The sequence below is a fragment of the Electrona antarctica genome (genome assembly GCF_951216825.1).
Source record: "Electrona antarctica genome assembly, chromosome: 2".
NCBI lineage: Eukaryota > Metazoa > Chordata > Actinopteri > Myctophiformes > Myctophidae > Electrona > Electrona antarctica.
The window spans coordinates 24,136,091-24,163,524 of NC_136807.1; the positions used below are offsets into that span (position 1 = coordinate 24,136,091).

The 27,434-nt window shown below is 43.0% G+C and overlaps 1 protein-coding gene across 1 annotated transcript in view; it reads left to right on the forward strand.

The window, feature by feature from the left end:
- The window catches only part of LOC306916794 (disks large-associated protein 4-like), a gene marked incomplete at its 5' end in the record, with an annotated part of 76,199 nt that overhangs the window by 37,624 nt on the left and 11,141 nt on the right, over window positions 1–27,434 (forward strand). The window contains 2 exons of the mRNA XM_079494821.1: window positions 8,806–9,034; window positions 26,804–27,233. Coding sequence (XP_079350947.1) covers window positions 8,806–9,034; window positions 26,804–27,233 — 659 coding nt within the window. The remainder of the gene's footprint in view (window positions 1–8,805; window positions 9,035–26,803; window positions 27,234–27,434) is intronic.

The following is a 27,434-nucleotide window of genomic DNA, read 5'->3' on the forward strand; positions in this document are numbered from 1 at the left end:
ATTCACAGCCATAGAGGAGAACAAACTCCACAGTCGCAGCGAAGAAACTGATCTTGATATGTCGGGGGAGGTTGGATTTCCACACACTGGTCATACCATTAAGAGCTCTCCAGGCAAGGGCTTTCCTCACTTTAAGGTCCTTCTCTGTGGAGCCGACCCATGCGCCCAGATATTTAAAGTCACTGACTTCCTTTAGCGCAGTACCCTCTATTGTTGTTAGGGGCAGATGTTCTTGGGGGATGTTATAGGTTATGACCTCGGTTTTCTTTGCATTTAGCCCGAGGCCAACTTTAGCGCACTCCAACTCCACTCTGGTCAGGAGAGCCTGTGCCTGCTTTACTTGGTCAGATAGCAGGCAGATGTCATCAGCATAGTCCAGGTCTGTGAGGGTTTCTGCAGGGTGTCTCGTAGACCTTCTGGGTACGATAGTGAAGCCGAGCTCCGACTCCCTTCCTTTAATAGCTTGTCTCAGAGCATAGTCCAATACTATTATAAAAAGGAAGGGGGCTAGGGTGTCTCCCTGCAGCACTCCGGTTTGGATGTCGAATTCCTCGCTATTACCGTCCGGCGTTGTCACTCGGGCTCTCGTTCCTGTGTACATGGTCTCAATGGCTCGGAGCAGTTTCGGAGGGACATCGTAGGCCTTGAGTATTCTCATCATCTTTCCTCTATGGATTGAGTCAAAGGCCTTTCTGAAGTCTATGAAGCATAGCACTGCTGCTAGGTTGCTCCTCTTTACCTCCTCAATGATCCTTCTTAGCGCAAGGATCTGTGCTAAGGTGGTTCTCCCCTCTCGGAACCCATTTTGGTTTTCCCTGAGGTGGGGGTCGATTGCGCTCCTTATCCTGTTCAGTATCATGCGGTTAAACATTTTTTGCAATGATACAGGTCAGGCTGATGCCACGGTAGTTGTCAGGTTTTGAGAGATCTCCAGATTTTGGTACAGGGGTGATGTGAGAGAGAGACCATATTTCTGGCATGATGTTTTTCATTAGAGCCTGGTTGCAGATCTCCAAGATGACTTCATCAAGGTTGCAGTTCTTGATGACCTCAGGCGGAAATTTACCATTTCCGCCAAAGCTTGAAATTGATCGTGTGCCAAGACAAAAATCACGTCTGGTCGGGAGCTGTCGTACACTTTGTCCTCACCTGTTTTTCTGTCGTAGAACAGCGGAGCAGCATTGTTTGACCAGCTGACAGGCTGTCACGGGCATCGAAACATGTATTCATTCCTAAAATGTTAATATAAAACTGTATGTATATGGGCTACATGTAAAAAAAGAAAAATAAAAGAAAAAAGGAATAGGCCTACATCAATGATGTGTCTTTGTGTCATATGAAATTGGTAGGATTACCAACTTTACAAGCAATTACAATCGTGCAATTAAAACAATGTTGCAAGTTAGATGCGTAAGCCATTTAAACAGTGTTTTGCATGATGAGCGCATACATGCGAGGATTTGGGCTGTCTGTGCTGAAATATTTCCATAACGGGACGTTGGAGAGTAGGCTATAGTGCAGTGCTGCAGCTGCGGAGAGTCCCAACATGGGTAGCCTACTGTAGCCTAATCTACAGCAGGCCGATGTCTTTCTGGAGTTACAGTATGTGCAATCTCCTCTTTAATCCTCCTCCTTAATAAACCCGACGCGTCGCTCGAATGCCAAATGTGCCGTGCCAGCGCAAGTGGGAACGCATCGGAGATAGTAGGCTATAGGCTAACCCAGCCTGCAGCCCACCACCACCACTGTCCAGTGCCACATGAGGCTACGTTTTTGGCTGCAATATTCATATAATAGACAGTTGACAGCAGCCACTGCAGCGACTGCGAGGCAATTTAAATAGACTGTCGAACGTGCATGGTCAGTTGGTCACGGTGTCACGGACGGACCACAGTGATAGAGAGAGACAGACAGACAGGACAGGAGGAGCACCTATGCAAAACAGCAGTGTGTGTGCGCTCCTATTTGTTATTTAATTCATGGTTCACAGGTTCAGGTTTTCGTTCACTAATATATCTTGTTGTATATTAAATGAATAAAGACTTTAATAATTGAATATACAACTAACAACACACAGTAGGCGCGTAGCGTGGATCAAATGATTGACTGGGCAAATTAGCATGGAGGGTGTGTGTGTGTGTGTGTGTGTGTGTGTGTGTGTGTGTGTGTGTGTGTGTGTGTGTGTGTGTGTGTGTGTGTGTGTATGTGGGGGGGGGGGGGGGTAGCGCATAGGTGTGAAGTGTGAACAGTTTGGGGGTCCATTTAAAACAAAGGCGGCTTGCATGCTGTTCTTTAAACCAGAAATGTGCATGCACAAGGGCTGCCAAAGTAGGCTATCTTTTATTGTTTTGTGAGGCGGGCAGCAAGGTAAGCGAGGCGAGAGGAGAAACACAGACAGGGTAGGCTTTCAGCTTTATTTAATTCATGCAGGTGTTCATTCTTTCTTTCTTTATACAACACACCAGTTGGGCTTGCAAGTTGCGTGTGCGTGCGTGCGTCTGTGTGTGTGTATGAGAGGGGGGGTGAGGCGGGCAGCAAGGCAATGTAACTATGGTTTCCAGGTCGTATTGCAGTTGTTCATGTCGCAAAAACGAGGGCGAGGCTTGATTTCATAGGGCGTGCCAGATAGATTTCAGCCGTCACATTTATTAACGTCGGAACGAAATTAAGGAAGGATCAGCTGTTTGCGATCACTTTATAAATGCCGTGGTGACGTGGGTGTACTACAAAACCTACACTCGAATTTGGGGCAGATTTTACACTCAATTGATGAATGAGGGCGGGAGTGGTGGGAAAAGTACTCAAATGTTTTAGTTAAGTAAAAGTATCAATATACAGTACTGCAAAATATAAATACTCATCTGTTACAAGTACAAATCTGGAAATAAAAAATTGACTTGAGTAAAAAAAAAAGTACAAAAGTATTGGCAAGTACCAACAGTAAAAGTATGCAGAATGTCTCATTTCAAGTTTTCAAATGTATGAAAATCTTTTGAAAATAGCAGATCTACAAGTTCACAATGCTTTGTATCGCAAAGTTTGAACTCCTATTAAATGTGATCTTTTGATTTTGAGGTTTTTTCTACCTCTGGGGTTTTTTGATAGATTTTTCGATACTTTTGTGCCGTTTTATGTCCCGTTGTTACAGTCTTTTCAAGTTGTCATTGTATTTGATGTCTTTTTGGTGTATTTTGAGTACAGACCCTTGAGTACAGACCCCCGATAACTCTTTTTATTGGGGGCCTTGAATTTAAAACGTTTGCAAACCACTGTTCTACACTAAATGGAACAGAGACTTCATTAGAATCATAGGTAGGTAACACCTGTGAAGGAAGTAAACGAGGCCCAATTTCTTTCCAATATGGCTGCTGTCTGTGCACACTGCCTATAGCTTTTGCTGACAGGTAAATACATGCTTCATAAATGGGAGCTATATGGTCTGTCTGTTGCACAAACACTTGCTGGCTTGGCACAGAACGGCTCATTAAGATAATGAAATAGTTTGAGCAACGCAAGCACCTATAAGGAGAGACAGAGTGGATGTGATGAATGGGATAATCATTGAAGAGAAAAAAACTTTTCCAATCTACTAGAGTTGAGTGAGAGAGCATTTAACACGATGAGCTGTATGCATTTTGGTTAAATGCGAATAATCCAACCGAGACAGGGGCAGGAAAGAGGCTCTTGAGTATCTTCCCTCATTAGTAGCTGCTATTTGGGCGGGCGGACGCCGGACGGACGGGGAGAAATTTACTGTAAATCCATACATGCAACTCTCCATCAAACCAATTCGGAACACGTTAATGAAGAACTGGCCATGTTTGGTCGGTTGCTGACCTCAGTAGCCGCCAATATCCGTGTGGTAGTGATGAGTGGGGTAATTAAATACTCTAGAGTGGACCTATATCTGCTCATCATGTTTCAGGGCTGACGGCTGACTACTGGTGTAGAAGCAGGCCAGTCGCACATTTGAACTAGATATCATACCATATTCTCAATCTCAACCCTCAATTCCTATACTAATCGATCAACTCCAAAGCAAACCTAGGCAAAAATGGTATGTGTGTTTTGTTTTGGTACGAGACTCCGGTGAGTGAAACAAGCGACCAGGTCTATGGAAACAAGCCCAAAAGAAGCCAGCTAGTGGTGAAACTGGTTATTTCATCAGCTATTCGCAGAAATGACAGGGAATACCTGGTTGCCGTTCATTTTAATGTCATGAAACATGATATAAACATGGTTCCTCTGCCACCCAGAGGTGGAAACCATGACCTCCTCCATAAGAGATGTGAGGCACATTGGATCTTAACTTGCGACACCCTAGCCCCAAAAGGTTTAAATGATGAACTCCTATTAAATGTGATGTTTTGATTTTGAGGTTTTTTTCTACCTCTGGGTTTTTTTGATAGATTTTTCGATACTTTGGTGCCGTTTTATGTCCTGTTGTTACAGTCTTTTAAAGCTGTCATTGTGTTTGATGTCTTTTTGGTGTATTTTGAGTACAGACCCTTATACCTCTAATTTACTAGGTCTGACCCCTAATACACTTATTGGATAGTATGCCCTCCAGGGACATGCTTTATTTGTATAATTGTCCAATATTTATTTGTTGCCTCAGTCAGTACACCTTAAAGGTATTCCTTTTATCATGGAAAAATTATACCACCTGTACTCACCTGTGGGCAGTCCCTCTCCATGATAACGGATTGGCGCGGTGCATCTGATTGGCCCCCGCTGATCCCAGAGTTGTATGTACTTATACTGACTGTTTGTCAGTTCTTCTTTATGCCTGATGAAGGTCTGAACGACCGAAACGTTGCTCAATAAATCTAACTAAGTGAAGACAGTGTGCGGGATTCTTTTTCTCTACTTCTCAGTTCCAGTTATCCGACGCACCTGTCCATTGTAGGTGTGCAGAAGGACATTTTCTTATAATCAGCTATTTTCAAAAATAATCTTGAAAGCAAGCCCAAATAAGCAACTACACTTCAAAAACAAGCCCAAACAATGCGCAAAAACAATGTTGCATCGACCGACTGGTTTGTGCTGAATTAAATGCTATTGTGTTGCTCTCTGTTGGAGTTGGAAAGAGTCTGTTGGAGTTGGAAAGATTTCTTTGGTGGAAAGTCACCTTAACTGCTGCCCTAAACAAATAAAAGTCCATAGACTTGGCTGCCAACAAGCATAAAAACGTCTATGGATGTCCATGGCTCTTCCAGTGAAGGCTGAGGTCCTTCATGGGGATGTAATCAGAGAGGCTCTGTAGATCTTGGCAGTCAAGTCCCCGGAGAACACGTGAAATGAAATGAAATGAAATGAAATGAAATTAAATCTATATTTACCCAGGGTATCTGGGCTAAGCTCAAGAACTTGTTTCCAGCCAGGCCCTGCTCATAGAACACATTTCATCGTAGTGGTTGATGCCTTGTTCAAGGGCATTTCAGCGGTGGTAATTTTTAACGTGTCGGACGGCTGATTCGAACTGGGAACCTTCCGGTATCTAGACCGCGCCGCTATCCGTTCGGCCACCGCTGCCACGTAACCGGTTCCATAGCAGAAGGGGGGACCCGTCTCGCTTGGGTACATCTCTCTGGACACGTACGACTTACTGGCGCTGTCTCGGATTGGCTTGTAATTCCAAGAAATTTGGCCCGTGAAGCGTGAAGTAGTTTTCCTTGGGCTTCAGTTCAGGCCTAAGCACCGTGTGGTTGAGGTAGTTGGTGTTGACGAACATGTCACTGTCGGTTTTCAACCTGAAAATGTTAGAGGCCTTTATTATACTACAAAGAGAAGACAAATAATATGCAGCAGCATGCAGGCATGCATCTATCTCTCCAAACGATGAAGGGACAATTGTGAATGCATTCTGAATGTTATGAACAGTACTGCTGTTGACATAATCACAGCTAAATATCACCACTACTGCTTTCTTCACTTCCTGTTTTACTAGAAATATTGATGTTTATTTATGCATCATATCATCATCATCATCATCATCATCATCTTCAGTGAGATTATGCCGACTCAGCCAGATTGTTTGGGAAAGTCTCTCCACTACTCCTAAAACAGCGTCATAACTTATCTGCCACAACATTTTATACAGAGATCCTGCAGTAGCTGCCTGAAGATCTGATGTACTTGGTCCCATCCTTTTTGCCCCTCTAGACCTCTAGTAATAGACCACAAACAGTTAAAGTAGCTACATCATTTTCATCAACCGTTATCACCAACACAGGGCCCCCCTATGGTTGTGTCCCCGGTCTCTTCCTCTACAGTCTACACACTATACAAATGACTGTATTAGCCCTTCAACCAACAACATCACATACTTTAAATAATCTGATCTGTTGCTCCTCATCGTCTGTTATTATTGTACAAAAGTATTATTCAACCTGTTCTGTTGTACTGTTTCTACACCATACTGTCCATGCCTAACAGAAACAAACTTTTCAGTTACCTGTATTGCTTCCAAGATCATCGGACTTCCCACACCTTCTGATATGAACAATAAGGCCCTCACACTATAGCACTTTCAATATCACATGACACTGATCATCCCCCATGTATCGCTTTTTCAACCTCATGCCATGCAGGACAAAGATACAGAACCTTGCCACGGAAAAAGGTCCGTTTTAGTAGGACTTTTGTACCGTCAGCCATCGGTCGGTCTTTAGCGACCGACGGTTGGACTCGGGAGCGACCGACGGACGGGAGTGACGGACGGGACGGGAGAAAAGCATCAAAAGTAGCAGATCCACAAGCACTAAACTCGTCTCGAAATGCGACACGAAGCGATGCATTTTTTGCTTGTCGATCTGCTACTTTTGCTATTTCTGAATTTGAATCCTGAAAAGTAACAGTTTTGGACAATAATGAGGTTTCCACCCGACAGCGACGACATCAAACCCATGCATAAGGATCCTTGAAATGAAAGCGGTTGAAGCACTGCCCTGGGGCTCATGTGGCTAAGGCCGGCTTTGCCTTTCTACACAAACAAAAGGCGCTCTGTGTACACAGCACATTGTGTGTGATTTTACGGTACATTGCATGCCGACGTTGCAGATTTACAGGCATGACGTGTAACACAATAGCATCAGCTTCTACCGTCTAGTCTTACACTATGCTGTTTGATTTAGTTTTATACTGTAGCTATTGTCTGTAGATTGTATACTATAGTCTCTGCATTTATTTAACAAAATACGGACGTAAAATGGGCCGATTACGTTTTTAAAAGAGAGTTTTTAAAATATGGTTTTTAAAATACTTTTTAAAGTGTAAAGTGGATGTTGAGGTAGCCAGTCTAATTCCCAGTGGATGTTTATTCCACAAGTGTAGATCACTTACAGCAAAAGCCCTACTATATCCTTCTGTTATAAACCTTGTTCTGGGGGCCTTGAATAACAGCTTGTCTGCGGATCTAAGATTACAGGGAAGCGTATAAACTAGGGTTCAAAAGGTCAGAAATGTAAGGAGGTGCCAATCAGTGATTTACAAACAAACAATACCATCTTTAAAATCAATTCTGAGCTCAACGGGTAGCCGTAGCCATGCAGTGAGGTAGGAATAGGGGAAATGTGCTTGTATTTTCGAGTTCTTTGGAGGCGGTTAATCCATTTTTCAGGGAGTCTGTCTGGTAAATATTATCTGTTTAATAAATAAATAGCAGCATGTTTTTTTGTGATCAGAAATACATTAAAGTGAAACGGGGAGCAGAGGCAGAATGTTGTGTCACACTTCACAGCATCTCTGACAGAACACAATAGTGAAATTATAGTTCTTTCAGTGTTCATATAAGGTGACAAATCCAGTCCAAGGGCTGAAGAGGTGTCAATAACACTATTTACGCATTATTATGGATTCCACCAACATAGGATAGACCCGCCTTACCTGGTTGGCTCCCTAGGCCTAGCAGGCATAGCTTTACTGAGGATAGAGTTAGGGGCAGGTTTAGGCATAGTTTCACTGAGGTTAGGGTTAGGTTTAAGCATAGTTGCAAAAACGAGAACTATCCATCACAGCGACTACTGGCCAATCACGGTGGGTCTCCCTAGAAAAGCGGTGGTATCCATAAGCACACGTCAATAACAGATCATACATGAAAGGAAGCTTTGGCCGAATTATTGAGTGTAACGCCTGGAATTCGAAACCGGGTCTCCCATATAGAAAGCCAACATCTAGCTGCACTAGCCTCAAGGGTGGCCGGGGGATATATTAGGCTTTTTGTCATCAGGCAGAGGCTCTGAGCCGCTACTGCTACATGAGCACACTGCGGACGAGCAGGGATACAGGTTAAAATGTTATGAATGTCTCACAGGGCATGTACAAAATAAAATAAAATAAAATATTTGTAAATGTTTTGTACATGCCCTGCGACTACAAGCTAACAATGCATTGCGAGAAAGATTTTCATTATACTTGAAAAGTGTATAAGTAAAGTTAGTGGTGGTTAATTCATAAAGTAGGCTTTTTCCTTCCTAGAAATGTAGTGGAATCAAAAGTTTGTCTTTGAAATGTACAGTAGTGGAACGCATTCATACATTCAGGACTGAGGCCGATTCAAAACATGCCTTCTAAAAGTTTTCTGGAAAGTTCAAAAATTACAACAACAAAAAAAGTATGTTGCTACAATATGTAGTGTACATAGCAACAAGAACCCCAAAAGGGGTTCCCATCGTAAATGGGCTAAGTTACTTAAATACAGTACTCAAGTAAATGCACTTTGTTAACTGACTACTACAGGTCACACGCCATCTCTGCTCCATGCAGCATTATGTCAAACCTCAGTGCCCATCATGTGATTGACAGGTATGCGGGCAGAGCTGTGGGCGCTCGCTGGCCTCCATGCCGGTGTACTGCGAGGGGACGGGCTCCCAGGCGGTGGAGGCCCTGGACCTTCCCGCTCCCACGTGTTTCCGCTCACGCAGCCACAGCTACCTGCGCGCCATCCAGGCTGGATGCTCCCAGGACGACGACACCGCCTCGCTGAGCTCAAACTCCCCACCGCCCACCATCACAGGACACGTGTACTGCTCCAGTGAGTAAAAAAAAAGCATTTCACCACCACTGTCGCTCTTATGGAAAAAGTAGTCTTGCGTGGCCAGACTGTTGCCTCCCGCCATTTTCAAATGCTTCCGGTCATACCGTCAGGTGATAATGCGGATGTGACGCCTCCTCCTCGTTTCGGTTTCGTCAGGGGGCATAAGTTAGTCCGACTTCGTCATACTACAGTGTCACACAAAAGTAGTAAAAATAGCAGATCTACAAGACTCACATCGTGTTGCGAAGCGACTCGTTGCGAGCTTGTAGATCTGCTATTTTCACAATAATCTATTATTATTATTTTCATATTAATAATAGAATAGGAGTAGTTTTGGACATACAGTACAAGGACTCCACCTGACTGTGAAGATTTACACTAGTCATGCGAAGGTGTAGACCACATTACAGTTCAGAATCATCTTTATTGTCACATCAAAGCTTTACAGCTGTAAAACAGTGGGTGAAATTAGTTTTTGTGCAACACGCTGTAGGCCTACGCGCCTACAGCTCATGAAAATTAAAAGATCCTATCTCAAAATATTAGAATATTTTACGAGACCACTACATTTTTTTTGTTTTTTTTTAAACGAGAAATGTCGACAATCTGAAAATTAATGTATGCAGTTAATACTTGGTCTGGGCTACTTTTGAACAAATTATTTCATCAATGGGGTGTGGCATGGAGGTGATCAGCCTGTGGCACTGTTGAGGTGTCATGGAAGTCCAGGTTTGCTTTCATAATAGCCGTACATTTATTTGTATTGTTCTTATGTCTTATGTCTGAAACCTTCCTCTTGATAATACAACCGAGATTCTCTGTGGGGTTCAGGCCAGTTGGCTGGTCAGTTAAGCACAGTATCCCAGTACACCAGTTACTAGTAGTTTTGGCTCTGTGGGCAGGTGACAATTAGTGCTGCTGGAAAAGGAAGATCAGCATCAACATAAAGCTTGTCAATGTACGGAGGCACACAGTGCTGTAAAATATCATAATAGATGGTTGTGTTTCTGGACTTGACAAAACACAGTGATGATTTTAGGCCATGTTATCTTCTGGTATTGATCCACTGACAACCAACTAACAATGGTTTCAACACAGCCATCTTTTTAGAGTACATTGTGCTTCAGTATGTTGACAAGCTTGATTAGGGGGGGAAATGAACTTTTACACAATATTCTAATTCATTGAGATGGAGCTGTATATATATATATATATATTTTCTTTTTCTTTTTTGTTAGAAAGAGTAAGAAAAAGAAAGGGGTGGGGATAGGGGGAAAATAATCAAACAAAGGTATGTACATAATACTACAGAATATATTTGGTACAGTAGTATGTATGAAGTTAGACATATGGTGGATAAGCATAGCAGCTGGTATACTGTACATGATATAGACATTAAGGCTGTGTGTCAGTTTTATCCTTTGTTTACAGTGTTTTACGTGTGTGCATATGTGAGTATAGTGTGTAAATTGTATGTACATTGAGCTATGTTTACTTACTGTTACTTATTATGTACGGGCATACGGCTGTATACTTGAACACTCCTTAAAATGTGCTTTTAATATTGTTCTGTTTTCATATGCAGCCCTTTGCGACATTATTATTGTGATAGTGATATAATAGCCTTTGACTTGACTATAAATCATTGGTTCTCAACATCGACTCCGGGGATCGCCAGCGGTCCAAATGGATCCTTAACTCTGAGAGTGTACATGTGTACACTCTCAGAGTTACAGAACCATTTTGACCACCGTTGATCCCTGTGTTGGTTCCATTGATCCAAGCTGGCACACAAGTCATCGTTAAAATAAACATGCTCTGAAAATGCCACCCATCTGACCAAACTCTTTCAATCACTTTCAAGATTTTGAAGTGGGCCCTGATCCTCCAGAATGATTACTATCAGATTATAGATCTTTAACTTTTTAACAAAAAGACTTTGTCTTTACAAAAACACATCACTTACACGCCCTTTATAAATGTAAGAGGCGGAGAACATGTTCATTATGTATAGAGAATAGCTGCTATAGTTCATATTGCAGGTCTATTCAGCTGTACACCCTCAGGGCCTGGCCATTCTTGTTATCAGTAAAACCACATCAGTGTCTCTGAAAAGATGATTCAACCGCAGCAAGTGAAAGGGCAAGAAAGGTTAGAGTGGCTGAGTCTGAACAGCAGTCTTTTAAATGAATGAATGAATGAATGAATGCATGAATGAATGAGCTGGAGTCTGGAGACCAGAACATTGCCACAGGCAGAGGGGCTTTAGCTTCCATTATTGTCTCCACCAGGCCGAAGGCATGGGGAGAGAGTATGTTTTGCACTCCGTCCGTGTGTGTGTGTGTGTGTGTCCGTCCGTCCGTCTTTCCGTCCGTCCGTTACCAGCTAATCTCCGGCACCGTTAACCCGGTCGATGCCAAACTTTGCACACACACTCCCTGGATGCCAACGATGAACCTCTGCCCCACATTTTCCAGAACGGCCTGTTATAGCGCCACCATGAGGCAGCTTTTCACATGTTGTACCTAAAACTGCACCGATCTGCGTGAAACGTTGCATGCACACTCCCTAGAGGCCAAGGACAAACCGCTGACCTGCATTTTCCGCATCTGCCTTTTATAGCGCCACCAGGAGGCCGACTTTTGTAAAACACATTTTTTTATATTACTCCTCTAGATTCTGTCCAAAAATCTCACAAATCGTTACACAGTATCTCTATGGTCATGTGCTCAAGTTGGATCTGTCCGATATTTCATATTCCATCCTAATTGGCTATAATTGGCTTTCACAGTTTGCAAGATTGCCCCGTTTTGAACAAAAGCCTCAAATCATGAACGCAGCATGCAATTTACGTGAAATCTTTCACACATTTTCTTACTAGGCTGAGGAATATATCCCACCCTTTTCACATTGGCCTGTTATAGCGCCACCAACAGGTTGATTTTTGCAAAACACATTTTTGGAACAAAATGCCTCAAAAACATGTTTATATTAATCCTAAACATTTTGCCAAACATCTCACAGTCCTATCCTCCTGGTGGAGACCTGTGCCCAGAAGGGCACTTTTTCTAGTTGGCAAGTGTTGTTGAAGTTGATGATGATCATTGAAACAACTGTATAACACCGGCAAGATAAAAGTTTCCCTTACCTTCATTTGCCACTACGGGGGGGGGGGGGGGAATTAACGTAGAATACTACGTTCAAATCAATCTGGGAACCCATCGGCAAAAAAGGAAAGAAATTATAAAATCATTTGAATTTGATTCAACTTCGGAAGTCTGAATCTGTCTTTACAGATTACATGGAACTAAACTAAATACATTTCACTTGCCTGCGTCATTTTGGCAGTGTGAGCAGACATTTGCAACAAAAAAAAAAGTTGTTTAATAGTGTTTAGAAAAAAATTAACAAACACATACTGTATGATGAATAGTTATTGTGAAAATATTTTACCATAATCATTTTTTTTCCTTTAGCCACGAGGAAGCCCAACGCGGGTCGAAACCGGTCGGCGTCCTTCCCATTTTTTGAGTGGTGCAACCACTCCAAGGAACAGCAATGTCCGTGACTATGTGACTATGTTTAGAGTACCAGTAGGGGCAAAGGTGGCGCTGTTGTGCCAGAAACAGAGAGAGAGAAATAGTGCTGCACTGTTGCCTGCTAATGAGAGAGAGAGGGGAGAGGGGAGTTGCACCATTCAGTTCACACAGGTGTGATTTTTAATAGTATTTTAATGTGTATGTTCTGACTCATTCAAGGCCTTTAACTTTGATCCTTGCTCATCCTCAGTGTGATTGGAGTTCACCTCAGGGCATCCTTTCATCTATGATCTATTACTGACTTTGTGAGCACCTCTGAGTTCTTACCGTTTCAAAAGCCTTTATGCTTTAGAGCCAACTTACAATCTCACAGCGTAGTTAGAACAAAGTATGAATCGAGCTCATTTGAGAGCACTTGGGTTGCCTTTGTTCTTTTATAACTTTTGTTTAACTGAAAAAAAATCCACAGTATGACTTTCCATCTCTGCATCTTTGCACAAAGGGTGAAAGGGATCCACAAAACTAGCATCATTTGTATTGTTATGTAAGTCATCGTTAAAATAAACATGCTCTGAAAATGCCACCCATCTGACCAAACTCTTTCAATCACTTTCAAGATTTTGAAGTGGGCCCTGATCCTCCAGAATCCACAAAAGATCCACAAAACTAGCATCATTTGTATTGTTACCTCACGTCACGACTCACCAGGCTTTCCACCTTGGAGTAAAGCCTGGTCTGTGACTAATCTGGTCTAGGTGTGGTTTAGACCGGATGATAAAAAGCAAAAAAAATCATGTTCCGGTTGGTGGTTCTGACTCTTTCGGGATCGCTTTGTTATGGTCCCCCATGTTTGTTTTTAGTCTTGCCAGTCACTATAGCCTACGAGTTGGAATAAAAGATGGATATACCAAGAAACTATTGAAGAAACGTATAGCCTATGTCAAGGCTTTTATTGGGTAGGCCCTAACATTTGTTTACCTTAATCAAAGGGAATTTTGGTAATATGTTCCTGTAAGTCCACAAACCTATGGCAACTAACCCTTTACCACCCCGAACGCCCGGGGGTATTTGAAACTATTAAATCAGGGCGCCCAGCGATTTGCAGCTTCAGGGCCTATGCTCCGCGCCATTTTGGAAGTAGCTAGATGTAGCCAAAACACCCCCGAGGCGATCGACAACAGCGGGAAGTATGATTACTTCTAACGTGACAAGTGACGGGACAGCGATGGGCCGTCAAAAACACAATCTTTGGTAATAATTGGAAGCATTGATTTAGATCAAGAGTTATTCACGTTTGAATATTTTTCTTCCCATCCACTAAAATGGACGGGGACCACTTTGGATGACGTCCCAACCGGAAATTACATCAAATGTTGCTCAATCGACGCTACCAGCATGTAGACTGGTGCACTGTATGATATGATTAAAGACAGAACTTTTGTTTAATCTCCTTCCTGGGCGCGCAGTGGGATTATTTGATAGGACGGAGACCTCAGTTTTTGCCGCTCGGGTGTTAACATAGGCCTACACGCATGCACGCACGCACGCACGCACGCACGCACGCACGCACGCACGCACGCACACACACACACACACACACACACACACACACACACACACACACACACACACACACACACACACACACACACACACACACACACACACACACACACACACACACACACACACACACTAAGACTGGGATCAATTCACTTGGCAGCGGTGTGTGCATGAAAACCACCGGATACAGTAGAGGGGCTGGTCTCTGGCTTGGCCGGATGTGGGCGCTGAACAGTGAATAGGAACCCCAAAGCAAGTAAACGCCTCGGTTGGTGGTGACGCAGAAGGATTAATAAAGCTCTGACCAATCGCGTTCGTCTTCATCCAAGATTGACGTTTCGGCCCGTCCAATGGCGTGTGAGTGGGGCGTGGCCCCTTACCGTCATGGTGAAGGGCGTGTTTTCCCGAGCCTTTTCTCTCAGTTAACAGACCGCTCAGTCTATGTGGAAGAAAGAACAACGGATAAAACCAGGATTAATCTCTGACACAGTAAGGTGGCTTTTATAACCCGTTTAATGTCTCTTTAACGGTGTTTAGAATTTAATTTGTCGGCAAGCGACGGCCGTGTCGATAAAATCGCTAGTGGGGTTAACGTGGATGGAGAGCTCGAGCGGTGTGTGTGTGTGTCTGTGTGTGTGTGTGTGAGAGAGGAGGAATCGCCCCTTAAAATACGCGAGGCGAGTGTTGGCCAAAAAGAGCCGATCTACAAGCTGTCAACGCGTCGCCGGGGCGACGCGTTGACAGCTTGTAGATCAGTTATTTTTTGGCTAAACGACAACCAGCTAAAGCTAAAAGCCTGGTAGCCGACTGGTGTGGTGGGGTGTTATTTGTGGGTTAATTAACCAACCACAAAAGATAAGATACACTTAACGGTTTATTATATGGAACTAGGACTGTATAACGTCTCTATAATAGCCTATGTTTTTTCTAATCATTTAAAGCTATATTACAAAGTTTTCTGTACATGACAGATTTATGGCTTCATTGACGGTTCAGTAACGTTACTATTGTGGCTGTATAAACACAGATGGGGAGCTGAACTCCTGTTAATGCTAGTTAATGCTAACCGTTACAGTCCACCTTCGCTAGCGCACGGCTAGTAAACCTTATTGCTAACGTTAGCTATAAACGTGTTGATTGTTACAACATAAGACTGGTTAGCCTGGAGTTGCTAGCTACGCCCCAAAAATACAAGTATCTTCTTACACACAGAGCAGCTTTATTTTTTCAATACGGAACCAATATTTGTAGGGTACACACACTTGACCCTGAGCTTGAGCTTGTTGTGTGTAATTCATACATATTGAATATCATTCTGTGGCATTAAAAAAGGCTTAAAAGTTTTTAAATCTGACTTAGCTGCATAATACCCTGCTTACATACAATACATATAAGCTTGCAGAGTAACGTTAAAGGTATCATATCCACTTAGGACAAGTTGGATGTTGGATTTATTATTTCTAATGCAGTATGTGCAAAGCAGGCAAGCATCAACATATCAATTATTCTTTATTAGACATTAGTCGGTTTCATGATCAAGACATAGTAAGCCATTCATTATGCCAGCCTAATGCATTTTACTGTGGAGGAAAGCCCCTTCCTTCATCATATTGTGTTTTTGACTTGTACGTGTGAGAGAGAGAGAGTGACCATCTATGGAACTTTGCACTATTCAAATGTGTAACACATTATCTAGTGTTAGATCTACAGCACCTAGCAACACAGAGTCACGCAACCTGGCTGGGGGTAAACTGACATCACTGAGACCAGTGTGGTTCTCAACCTTTTTAATTTCACAAACCCCAGTTTGATAATTGATATGCAATATTTGTTATGCCTCTCTGACTACCTTTTATAGGAGTAATGCTAAGGTGATTGATTCATCGGTATGAAACTAGGGCAAACCAAATGGTATTTGAGATGTCAATTAAGAGTTGCCAAAACCTCAATTAAAAGCTAGGTCAGGTTTCTATAAATCTGTTGGATTCTGTTGACAACCAGATGGAAAAGCCTTTCACGTACAGAATTATTTAGCCTTTATTCTACACAAATGAACAGCTGTACACTTGTGGCAAAGGTCCATGTGACTGTTGCCAGCACAAGGGTGATGAAAATGTTGATAACGTTGGAACATTTCACACGCTGTCAGCTCTGTGTTTTGCTGTAGCGTGTCAGAACCCAGCTACCACCATGCAAGCAAATATATCAGCTGACTTCCAACATTTCCTACTTTCTGTTCCGTTAAATTGGAAGCCGTAGGCATTTAATTACACCCATGTCCACAAAAGCTAAATTATTTGGCTTTAATTTGACGGATACCATTTCCAGTGCAGATACAAATTTTGGAACACATTGCACCCTCTGTATTCTCTCTCTCTCTCTCTCTCTCTCTCTCTGACGCAGTGATGTTGGCTAGCATGTGTTAAGACCTGAGGATACCATCAATAATGTATTAGTTCACTGCCCACTTGATACTTAAGGCCAGTGCTTTGCATCCAGTTGTGATTATTCAAAGAAAGCTTTTAGACAACGAGTCTGTGTGTACACATCTCTGACGAGCTGTCGATGCGCACTTGTATTGCATTATGTGAGAGATTATTAGCACAGACAAAAGATTAATCATTATAAAATGCTGTTTGGGTCCAACTGACCTTCATCAGGTATCTGATGTTGATTTTCTTTCCTACGTACCTGTCCATTTAACTAAGTAGGTGTACAATAGGAAATTCTTTCTATTAGGGCATATGGTTGAAGCTATTTATCTCGGGTCTTATGATAGTGAAACAATTTCTGTTAGCCTACATGTTGAGGTGTACATTTGTGTTTGTGTGACATTTTATATATTTTTGTTTTTGCCTTTTCTACACATTGTTCCTCCCCAATTTAGTCATTATGCCAATTAATTCCTCCCCACACACTTTGGCGTGTTGTCAAAGCTGTTGTATATAATCCTACTGCCAATGAGGGCCCCCACCGGGAGTATGTAGAGCGTTCGTCCTACTCCTCCCAGGCTCCCTGCTGACATGTGCCGCCCAGCCTATAGTGCGTGTAGTGACAATTATCACCGTCCTCGCCCGCCTTCCCTGCCTTTAACACAGGCCAGTTGTGTTCGTATAAAGACACTCGAAAAAGTCGGATTCACTGTGGTGGATTTACCACTGCGCCACCAGAGTGGCCTTATTGTTTTCATGTGCAAATTATTTCTTGCTTGATGGGTGTCATCAGATTAAGTTCAATTGCACGTAGCCGCCGTAATGCTGATTGTATCCTCTAGCAGCCATGCAGATTTCACATGGTGTGTGTGTGCGTGTGTTGAGCACCGTGCACAGACTGTGAGTCATCCAGCATGGTATTACACACTCTGCTTGTCACTTCCATTGATGAGATCACTTCTGAGTCAGAAGTTCTGACTCAGTGGGTGATGAAACTGTTTCATAAGAAGGTCAGCAGCAGCTAGGATTCCTAAAGATGGGTGAGAGCATATAGCTGCTGTATGTACTGTATGGGAGGAGTAGTGTAGCCTTAACCCTGATGTATATTTAAATCTCTTTTCCACTGGCAGGCACACCGAGTCATTTACTTTTTCATGTTGGTGTCCTGTGGGAATAGGAACCCTAGGCCTGTCATGTCACAATTATTAATTACATAATCGCGTAATCGCAATTATTTTTTGAAGAATTGTCGTTTACCTGTTTACATTTATCTGGTGAAAAATATTTATACATTTTGAAAGATGTTAAAAAATAGGGGGAAATAGGCAATACCAGCTCGACACAATGTGTCCCATCACAACATATTGTGAGCTTGTAGACTGGCAATTTGTTTTGAACGCATTCAATTGATAACTAATATGGTCTGTTCTGTTTTGCCCACAGTACGTTATTTTCAATGCGTATGGGTAGTAGTTAAGTTCAGTTATTTCTGTCTATATTGAAGTTATTTGTCATATCTGCCCAGTGCAATTTGTTTACAAAGCCTAAAAGTCAAAGTTCAATGCCAAAAACACAATTAACTCATTAATCACAATTATTAGTTTGACAATTTATCGTCAAATACAATGTCATGATTGTGAGTTGTGACACAGCCCTAAATTCAGATATAGTTTGTACGGTCAGACTTTCAGCTCCACCTTGTCAGGTTGACAACTTCCACTTCCACAACTACAGTGGGAATGCAAAGTGTCTGTTTATCAATAGTGTTGTGACAGTGCTTACATAATAACTAATAAACATTACTTCTATGAACAAACTATTGTTCTATTAACAAAATCAATGATTCATAAAAACAATGTTGGTGCAAAACTTTTGCCAGAAGATAATGTGTGTCTGTCTGTCGGGGTTGTCAGTGAAAAGTCGATAGAATTAATCTATATTTGATCATTACAAATGAATCATGTTAGAATGGGAAAGTAAGCTTTTAATAATAATACAAAAGTATAGTTCTGCACTGGTGAGACAGTTCTATGGCCCCCTGTAACCTTGCCAGACCACACAGCCACCAGATTTTTGACAATGTGAGAGTTACAGTACCAGCTACAGAATTCATACTAGGATGATGCCCTTGTTTTATAAGAATTAATTGCCACATTCAAATGACCAAATGGAGGACTAAGTTAAATTGTTAATATATGACATGGCTGTGTGGTCTTTGGTATTTTTAACTTGTCTTTTGTTGTTGGTTGTGGTGGTTTTTCTGGTTTTGTGAGGTGTTTTTGAAGTGGGTTGCTTTTCCTGACAGTATGTGCTGAGACAGTCCTGTCAGCCACTATCATCCTCCCCCACAAACTGACTGCATGTATGTTGATGTCCTTCCCCATCTCTAAGCCCATCCATCCCAGATTTCTGCCGTGGCTGTCTCTTTGCTCCCTCTTGGCCCAAGAGTGTCTTGCTTAAATTATTTGTCACTCGTCACCAGCTGTGAGTCCTGGACTGAGCAACCAGCCAGGTTCTCTCTCGGTCATACTGCCACAGTATGTTGAAGTAAAGCAACGTGTGTGTGTGTGTGTGTGTGTGTGTGTGTGTGTGTGTGTGTGTGTGTGTGTGTGTGTGTGTGTGTGTGTGTGTGTGTGTGTGTGTGTGTGTGTGTGTGTGTGTGTGTGTGTGTGTGTGTGTGTGTGTGTGTGTGTGTGTGTGTGTGTGTGTGTGTGTGTGTGTGTGTGTGTGTGTGTGTGTGTGTGTGTGTGTGTGTGGAGTATACATGTACGTATAGTGAGCGTTTAGTTAATGCTATGTATTGTTCATTGTTGTACGCTTTTAACATTTTACACTCTGTTTCAGTAACGGCAAGAATTTTCCCCCCAGGGGATTAATAAACTATAATCCGACAGTTACACACAGTATATCAGCACAACAGTGATATGTTCATGTTTTGGCACTCTGCCTATCTTTTTGTGAACAACCGAATCACAGCGCAAGAATATAATTTGGGATTATTTGATTCAGATATCAGATTTGTAGAAGGTATTCTACTATACATCAGTGCACTTATTTATAGACCGTTCTATACAGATTTATAAAAGGTATCTGATTGCAGTAACTCATCTATGAACATTAGTGCAAGTAACATTGTGCAAAACAAGCATGGATATATATATATGTATGTGTTGCTTCTGTCCACATCTGATGTACAGGATAATTAACAGCAGAGCAATGCCTCTCATGGGAAATATCTTAAATGTAAGCCATGAGCTCTATCCATGTACAGTATGCTGTTCTGTTGTGTTCATTCAATCAGTAGCTCATTGGCTTGGAAATACAGTCAATGCATCTGTCTGGATAATCTGATACAGGTTCACTCTCAAGCCTAATTAACCGCTTCAAACTTACTGTACAGTATATACTTCATTGACCAGTGTCCCACAGGTCTCTGTCCTTGGTTCCCTCCGTTTCTTTACCTCTACACCAAATTTTGTTGCTGAAATAAGCAATCTACTTCCTCACGGTGCAATATGAGCTTGTAGATCAGATATTTTAGCAGAATATTCGCCTATTTTAGCAGAATGATCATTTTAGCAGAATGATCGCCTATTTGTTTTACCGAATGCTCGCCTATTATGATGCCCAGCCCCAGAATAGGGAGGGACGGCTCATGTGGTTATTTAACTTAATAAACGAAAACTAAATTGATGGCAAAGATTTACAAGGACGAGCCCAAACGGTAATCAAAAGAACCCATCCGCAACTTTACTTTACTTGTCACCTCACAAGTTTACGCCAGGTGTGAAATTCTTTAGGGCAAAGCTTCCAACAAATTGAAGACAGAGTTTAAATAAAATGATCAAAACAAATGGCAAATCATAATTTACTGTACTGTACTAGTAATTAATCAAAGCTGTCAAATCCCAAAGCCCTGTGTCCGTAAAACAGTTAGGAAGCCGAGCTGACGCAGCTGTCCTAATGGATGTCATGACCATGAGTGCATACATGAAAACAGTGTGTGGTTTGACCAGCTGCGCTGCACCATTACCAGTTATCTGATAGCTCTCACACAGACCTGCTGATGGCCTCTGAGTGCATCCTAAATGCCGCCACTACATTGCTTTTCACAAGTGAAGCAATTTACTTAACATTTGATGAGCCTGTGTTGTTGTTCTGTAATTGATGTTGAGAGCTGTGGGAGCAAAATAAACCCATTGGTGCTGCACATAGAAATGACCAAGTGGACCATTCTGTAAAACACCATTTACTTCCTCTAGAAAGCACAAGAATGACACAATTAATGTTTACTTGCTTGAATGTCATCTATTTATTTTCTTGGGGTTACTTTTTATCCCAATTTAGATGTTATGCCAATTATTTCATCCCTACACATGTTTTTTGTGTTGTCACTGCTGTATCCGACTCACCTACCAGTGAGGAGACCCCACCGGGAGGATGTAGAGCCTCCGTCCTACTCCTCCCACCCAACACTCCCTGCTGGCATGTGCTGCCCCAGAGTACGCACAGTGACATGAGAAATATCACCCTCCCTGCCTGGCTTCCCTTCCCCAAACACGGTCAATTGTATAGATGCTTGACAAAGCGTCTTTACGAACACACCCCAGTGGATTATTCAAACCCCCAGCCCCAGCATGGTGGTGGGCAGGTACCTTGCCACCTGAGTGCCCGAAGGCCAAATATTTCTATTCACAGTTAAGTTGTACTTCACTCTGATGTGTAGCCAGCGTGTAGCCATTGAGCAGTGCCCAGGGACCTGCCACTGGCAGGAGAACTGTTTGAGCAGGCATGTCTTCTGGTGTGTGAGGAAAGGAAACTCGCATGAACATGAGAGAACTTGCAAGCCCCACAAATAGAAAGTGCCCGGGTTGCGGGTTCAATCCCAGGACCTTCTGGCTGTGAGGTGTCAGGGCTGCCTGCCAAGCTCTGTGACTAGTGCCAACCAACAGGACCAAGCAGCAAGGCAGGCAGGTGGTAGCCAGAGCCTGAACAATGCATGTCTAGCCAATATTTTACGTTTTTTACATCGGTATCTGCAATTATGTGCATGCTGATGTGTCCATTTTAACCATCAAACCTTGCATCCCTGTGTTGGGCTGTACTGTCCACATGCCCAGACAGCCCAGTACATCTTCAAACATTTCCACACATGACAGATGTGCAAACTCAAAGCTTTGCAATGCAACACGTTATGGATCGGCTTGAATATATGGCTTAAGTATATACAATAAAGTGGCCTGCTAGGTTTAAGTCGGTGATTGTGACAAAGCCACTCTATTCCTGTTTTATTGTCTGTGCTGTCATAAGGAAGTACAGTGGGTGAGCAGTTGGATCTGTCCCAGCCATCCAGAGTACACTGGACAGCTTATATCCAGCTCTTAAACACCCTGGGCATCAAGCCCTGTAGGTAGATGACATGAAGCCAGCTAAAATGAGATGGAGCAAATGGATTTTGCGCTTTTGTTAAGGCTGGGGGAAATGGTGTTAAGGCGTGATTCCATTTCGGTATGCTCTTCACAGTTGAAATTAGCAGAGGGATTTTTTACATTGTATGTATTTTACCCACTTCACGTGACATATGACATATAAGTCACGTAGGGCTAATCTTCAATATAGACGAGCAAAAACAATTTCTGATTTATTGTAGGTTTTGTAAGCATAGCCTTCAATGTCTAAGCCTAAGGTTTAGAGAGAGAGAGAGAGAGAGAATTCTTGTCTTGCAGACACAACAAATGTCTATTCACACTCTGCAGCCCATAGCGACACATTAATTAACTCTGGAGATGTCATGCGTCGATGCTGGCATTCCAGGAATGTGTCTCTCATTGCCAGAGCATAAATATGTCCTTGTTTTGTCCCCCCGGCTCTCTCTGCTGAGACTTAACAGCTATTAGTGCAAACTGACAAGTGTCACTGGCTGCTGGAAGGAGGTCAGGATCAACGTACAGCCATCCATGTGTATATTTGGTCGTATGTAATGTAACGAGGGCCTTACTGGTGGTGCTGTGAGTGAGTCACTGGTTTAATGATGCAGGGCCAGCTCCCTCAGGATTGCAGGGTGTTAGCTAGTCATTTACAGACTGGAACTGCTACTGTTGGAGCAGACGCATATTACTTTTGGTTGACTCGCTCAAACCGCCAGCCTCGATTACCCTTAACCATTTTTTCAGCCGGGCCCTGTCCCTAGTTTGAGTGTGTCATTGTAGGTGGAAAACTTTCCAGGGTTTTCCCCCAAATTGACTAAAACAGCCAATCTACAGTTTCTACACACACACACTGACCAGATTGGTTGTTTTTGTGTGACTCGTCGTGTAGTGTGACAAAAGAGGGCTTAAGTGGCTAAGCTAAATGTTTACACTTTGTTAACATGTTTACATTTCTGGCAGTATTTTACAGGACATTACCTGCCTGTAAGGAGCCCTCCCCTTCCACATTCCCTGCTGACGGGAGCCAGTAGGGTACGATTAGACATAACTAAATTGGGAGAGAAAGGGGGTAGAAACGTTTATCGACTAAGAGTAGACTACTCTAAATGTACAATAAAAACAAACACAAGAAAAATAGTCACTGATTTGAAGCAATTTGACCAGGATACAATTTGTTTACTCTCCCTTTTTCCCAGCCCTGTCAGACATGTTGATCCCACTCACCCACCCAGCCAGCCAGCTAGCGAGACAGTCAGACTCAGTTTGTCAGCTGTTTAAATAGAATCCACACAAAATTTCCCCAGCGTCCCCATTGCCTCAGCCCTTTACAGAAATCCTGTGGCTTTTCCCAGATTTTCCCCCTTCATGTTATTGCACCAAAGTTGCCCCATTCCGGCCTCCTAAACCCTGCAATCAGCCACTGATGACAGAACAACACACACACACACACACACACACACACACACACACACACACACACACACAGTTATTCTACTGTGTGCTGCTGGCCTTGGGTCAGACCGTCAGAGCCTGCTGCCTGGCCCTGGGTCGGAGCCTGCTACCCTGTCTGATCACTTCGCAGTTCCCTCTCATTGGGCCTCCTTGTCAGGCAGATATTTCTCCAGGTTGGGGAGTCTCGGGTGTCTGAGTCACACTGGTATCTGTGTAGAACCAGTTCAGTCACACTGGTATCCGTGACTGTTGGAACCAGGTCAGTCACACTGGTATCTGTGACTGTTGGAACCAGGTCAGTCACATTGGTATCTGTGTAGAACCTGGTCAGTCAGCGCTGTAAGGCGAGGCTCTGTGACGGTGGTGTATTTAACAGAGGACCAATTGTTCACCACACCATTATCACTTCATCATAAGGACATGATGAAAGTAAAGCTCCCAGACGTGTAGTTATCTGTTACATGTGTCATTAAGCCACTTAAAACATGCATACCGTTGTTGACGGAGGTCTCCGTCTCCCCCTTTCCCCCGTCAACACCAAACCCCAAAGCCCATCTAGATGCTTGTAGAATGTCAGCTTCGCTGGACATTTGCCTTTTTTCTACAAATGTTTGCCTATTATGACATGCCCAGAATAATGTATCCAGGGTTCAAGTGGTTAACGTTTAAATATTTTGAAATGTGTTATAGATGGTGCTTAGGAATGAGGTTTTAGTTATAAATCCTTTTTATTCTAGTGTATTATGAAGGAATGAATTAATTTAAATTTGTATTTCTGTGTCATGCCACCATTTTAGCCCATCCCATGTGGTATGACACATATCCAAAATAACAAGAAAACAACTACAAGCCTTGAGTCTGTTTTTGCCTCTTGGAGGGGAGTCAAACGCACACAAAAAACGTCCTTACAGAGTTCCTGCGTAAGTTGCGTCGCTATTGTAGGCTTACGTCGGTCTATAATGTGCAATCAACTAATCATCCACTAGATGGCAGCTATGACAGATTAGATTGTACAAAAAGTACTGACACAAGTGCCACTTTATTTTTGTTATGAGTTGAGATGTAGTTATAACTGTATATGAGTTTTACACTATCATAATTATCATAAGTATGTACCACTGCCTGTGCTGGCCAATCTACAAGCTCACACGCAACGCCTTGCAAGCTTGAAACTTGTTTATTCTAATTGAATTGACCCAGTTTTGCGTCTTTTGCTAAAACAAGGTTGTATTTGGTTGTTCATTGTTGTGCACCCTTTTACCATTTGACACTGTGTAAACACGCTGAACCTCCCTCCTGGGGGATTAGTAGTGTTCTATCCTACAATGTGTGATGGTGTTGTTGATGAAGTTCCATCACGCTACATCACATTATTTACGGGACATTCAGCAGGCACACTGATGGCCCTGTGATTCTCCTAGCGCTCTGCTTCCCAAGCTTTTTAGCCCAAGACCCAGAAGCAAAATGTCATGTCCCCCCAGGATGATGAATATGAGTTTACCACTTGTGCCCAATTTAATAGTGAACATGAGCAATCTACAAGCTCACAACTCCCGCTGTGAGCTTGTAAATTGGAGATTTTCACAACGTTTTTGTAATTTATAGAACTCTTAAATGTATATTCAGTGATTTCACTTAATTCAAATATCACTTATTTTTTTGTTTTGTTGTGATAATCCTCCCTACTATAGAGTGTGCTGACCTAAGGAGTTCCTCTGTCCCCAGTTAACCCCTGGGGGTCAAAGAACCTTAGGTTTCGGATTTGGCTAGGTGGCCCAGCCTTCATCCAATCAGGATAGAGAGGGGCCTTCCACCAATCATGATCGAGCGGGGGTGGACCTTGGTGTGTGTGCTGTTGGCCTGTTGCATGTGCACATGTTGTTACCGGGTTCAAGTTAAGTGGTTAACATTTAAATATTTAGTCTTCTATATTATAGATGATGGCACTTAGGCATCTCCCGTCTAACCATTCAAGGTTTGAGTTATAAATGTTTTTTTTGTGCATCCCAGTTATTTACCCATTTAGAGGCAGAGGCCGATAAAAACGTCTTCTAAATCCTTCTAAATAAAGCAACCACTACACAGAGAGGTGTTCACGCCTTAAAACATATACGTCAACAACATAAATCCCCCCGTCCCCCGTCCGTCCATCCGTCCCGTCCCCCTCCGTGCGTCCCCCCCGTCCCTCCGCCCCGATGAACAACAACATAAACAGTGGAACGAAAACTGGGAAACACACCAGCTCAATAATATAATTACAAGTGGCTGACAGAAGTGGTGGTAGCTACATTATTTATATACATCCATCCATCGATCCATCTTCAACCGCTTATCCGTAGTCAGGTCAAGGGTGCAACAGCTCCACCATAAATTAGGCAAAAATGTACACAGTTGACGTTGATATTCACTCGCGACTCAAAAGTGGGTCAACAATCCATTGTTTGGGAAAGGGCGGCATGGAGCAGAACAGCAGTGCTATAGGAGTGGCAGGGTAGAGGGGAAGCTCCATGGGGACAGACTGACGTCAATGCACACAGCAGGTAGTTTGTTTGTGTTGTGTGTCCGTTTGCCAAAGCGCCTGACAGCCTGTGATAGCAGAAAAAAAATGTTTTTCCACTCTGCCGTGTGATGTTTATGAAGTTATATTATTACTGTAGGCTCAGTGTGCAGCACAATGCTCTGCTGTTTTAGTTTGTCTGTGTGTTCTCATCCTCTTATGCAACCTCTAGATCAGGCTGATCTTCTAAGCTTATAGATCTGCTATGTTTTGTGATTTTTCTTTTTCCTTTCTTTCTGCTATCAAATCAACCTTTATTTATATAGCACATTTTAACACTACCAGAGTTGACCAAAGTGCTTCACAACAAAAGATAGAAATTAAAGCGGAATACATCAAGCAGAAAAACATAGCATATAAAAACCAGCGTGAGACATGGCTAGTACTGTACAGGAGTGCCTAAATGTTAAAATCAGTTCACATTGAATGCCAAGGAAAAAAGGTGAGTTTTAAGAAGGGATTTAAAAATGTCAATGGTTTGAGCAGCTCTAATATGGGGGGGGGGGGGGTTCCAAACCTCAGGGGCTGCCACCACAAAAGCACGGTCACCTCTTGTTCTGAGGGTTCGGGTTGTTGGCACGGTCAGCAGTGACTGGTCCGCAGACCTCAGAGCTCGGGCAGGGTTGTGGCGCTGAATGAGTTCGGCTATGACACACCTACCCAAAAATGTGCTTAATTCTCTTTCTGGCCTCATACACACGTATCAACAGATCACAGAACATTCATTTGATACGTGTGTATGAGGCCTCACACTCTCTCTCTTTCTGTCTTTCTCTCTTTCTCTCTCTCTCTAGTCGGCAGCAGGAGCAAGGCCCCGCCCCCTATCCCGCCTCGTTGCTCCGCCTCCTCCTCCAAGCCTCTGATCTCGGTGACGGTCCAGAGCAGCACCGAGTCGGCCCAGGACACCTACCTGGAGCATCGCCACAACAACAGCCAGTCGGGCGACAGCAACACCTCCTCCGACAGCCTCTGTAGCATCCGCACCGGCAGTCTGGCTAAGGGCCCCGCCCACCACCAGGCCCCGCCTCTCCTGGTGCCCGCCCCCCTTACCTCTGTCCCCGCCCCCACTGCTGCACCTGTTGCTGCTGCCGCCACCCCCGTCCCTGCCCCCCGTGAAGCTCCTCCCACCATCACTGTCCCCTCCCCCTGTGAAGCTCCTCCCACCACCACCTCTTCCTCCTCCATTACCACCTCCTGCTCTGTTGGCACCACCTCCACCACAAGGTATGTTATAGTTTTGTATTTTTTATTATTATTATTTTTTGTCTTGACTTTTGGTTTTCAATTTCAGTTTAGTTTTGATGTTTAAAAGAAAATGTTTTATTTTGTAAAAATAGTAAATATACAGTAGCAGATTATCTGCTATTTTTCTTATTCATCATAGGACTTTTCCTATGATGTTTAGATATTTAATTTAGTTTTGTA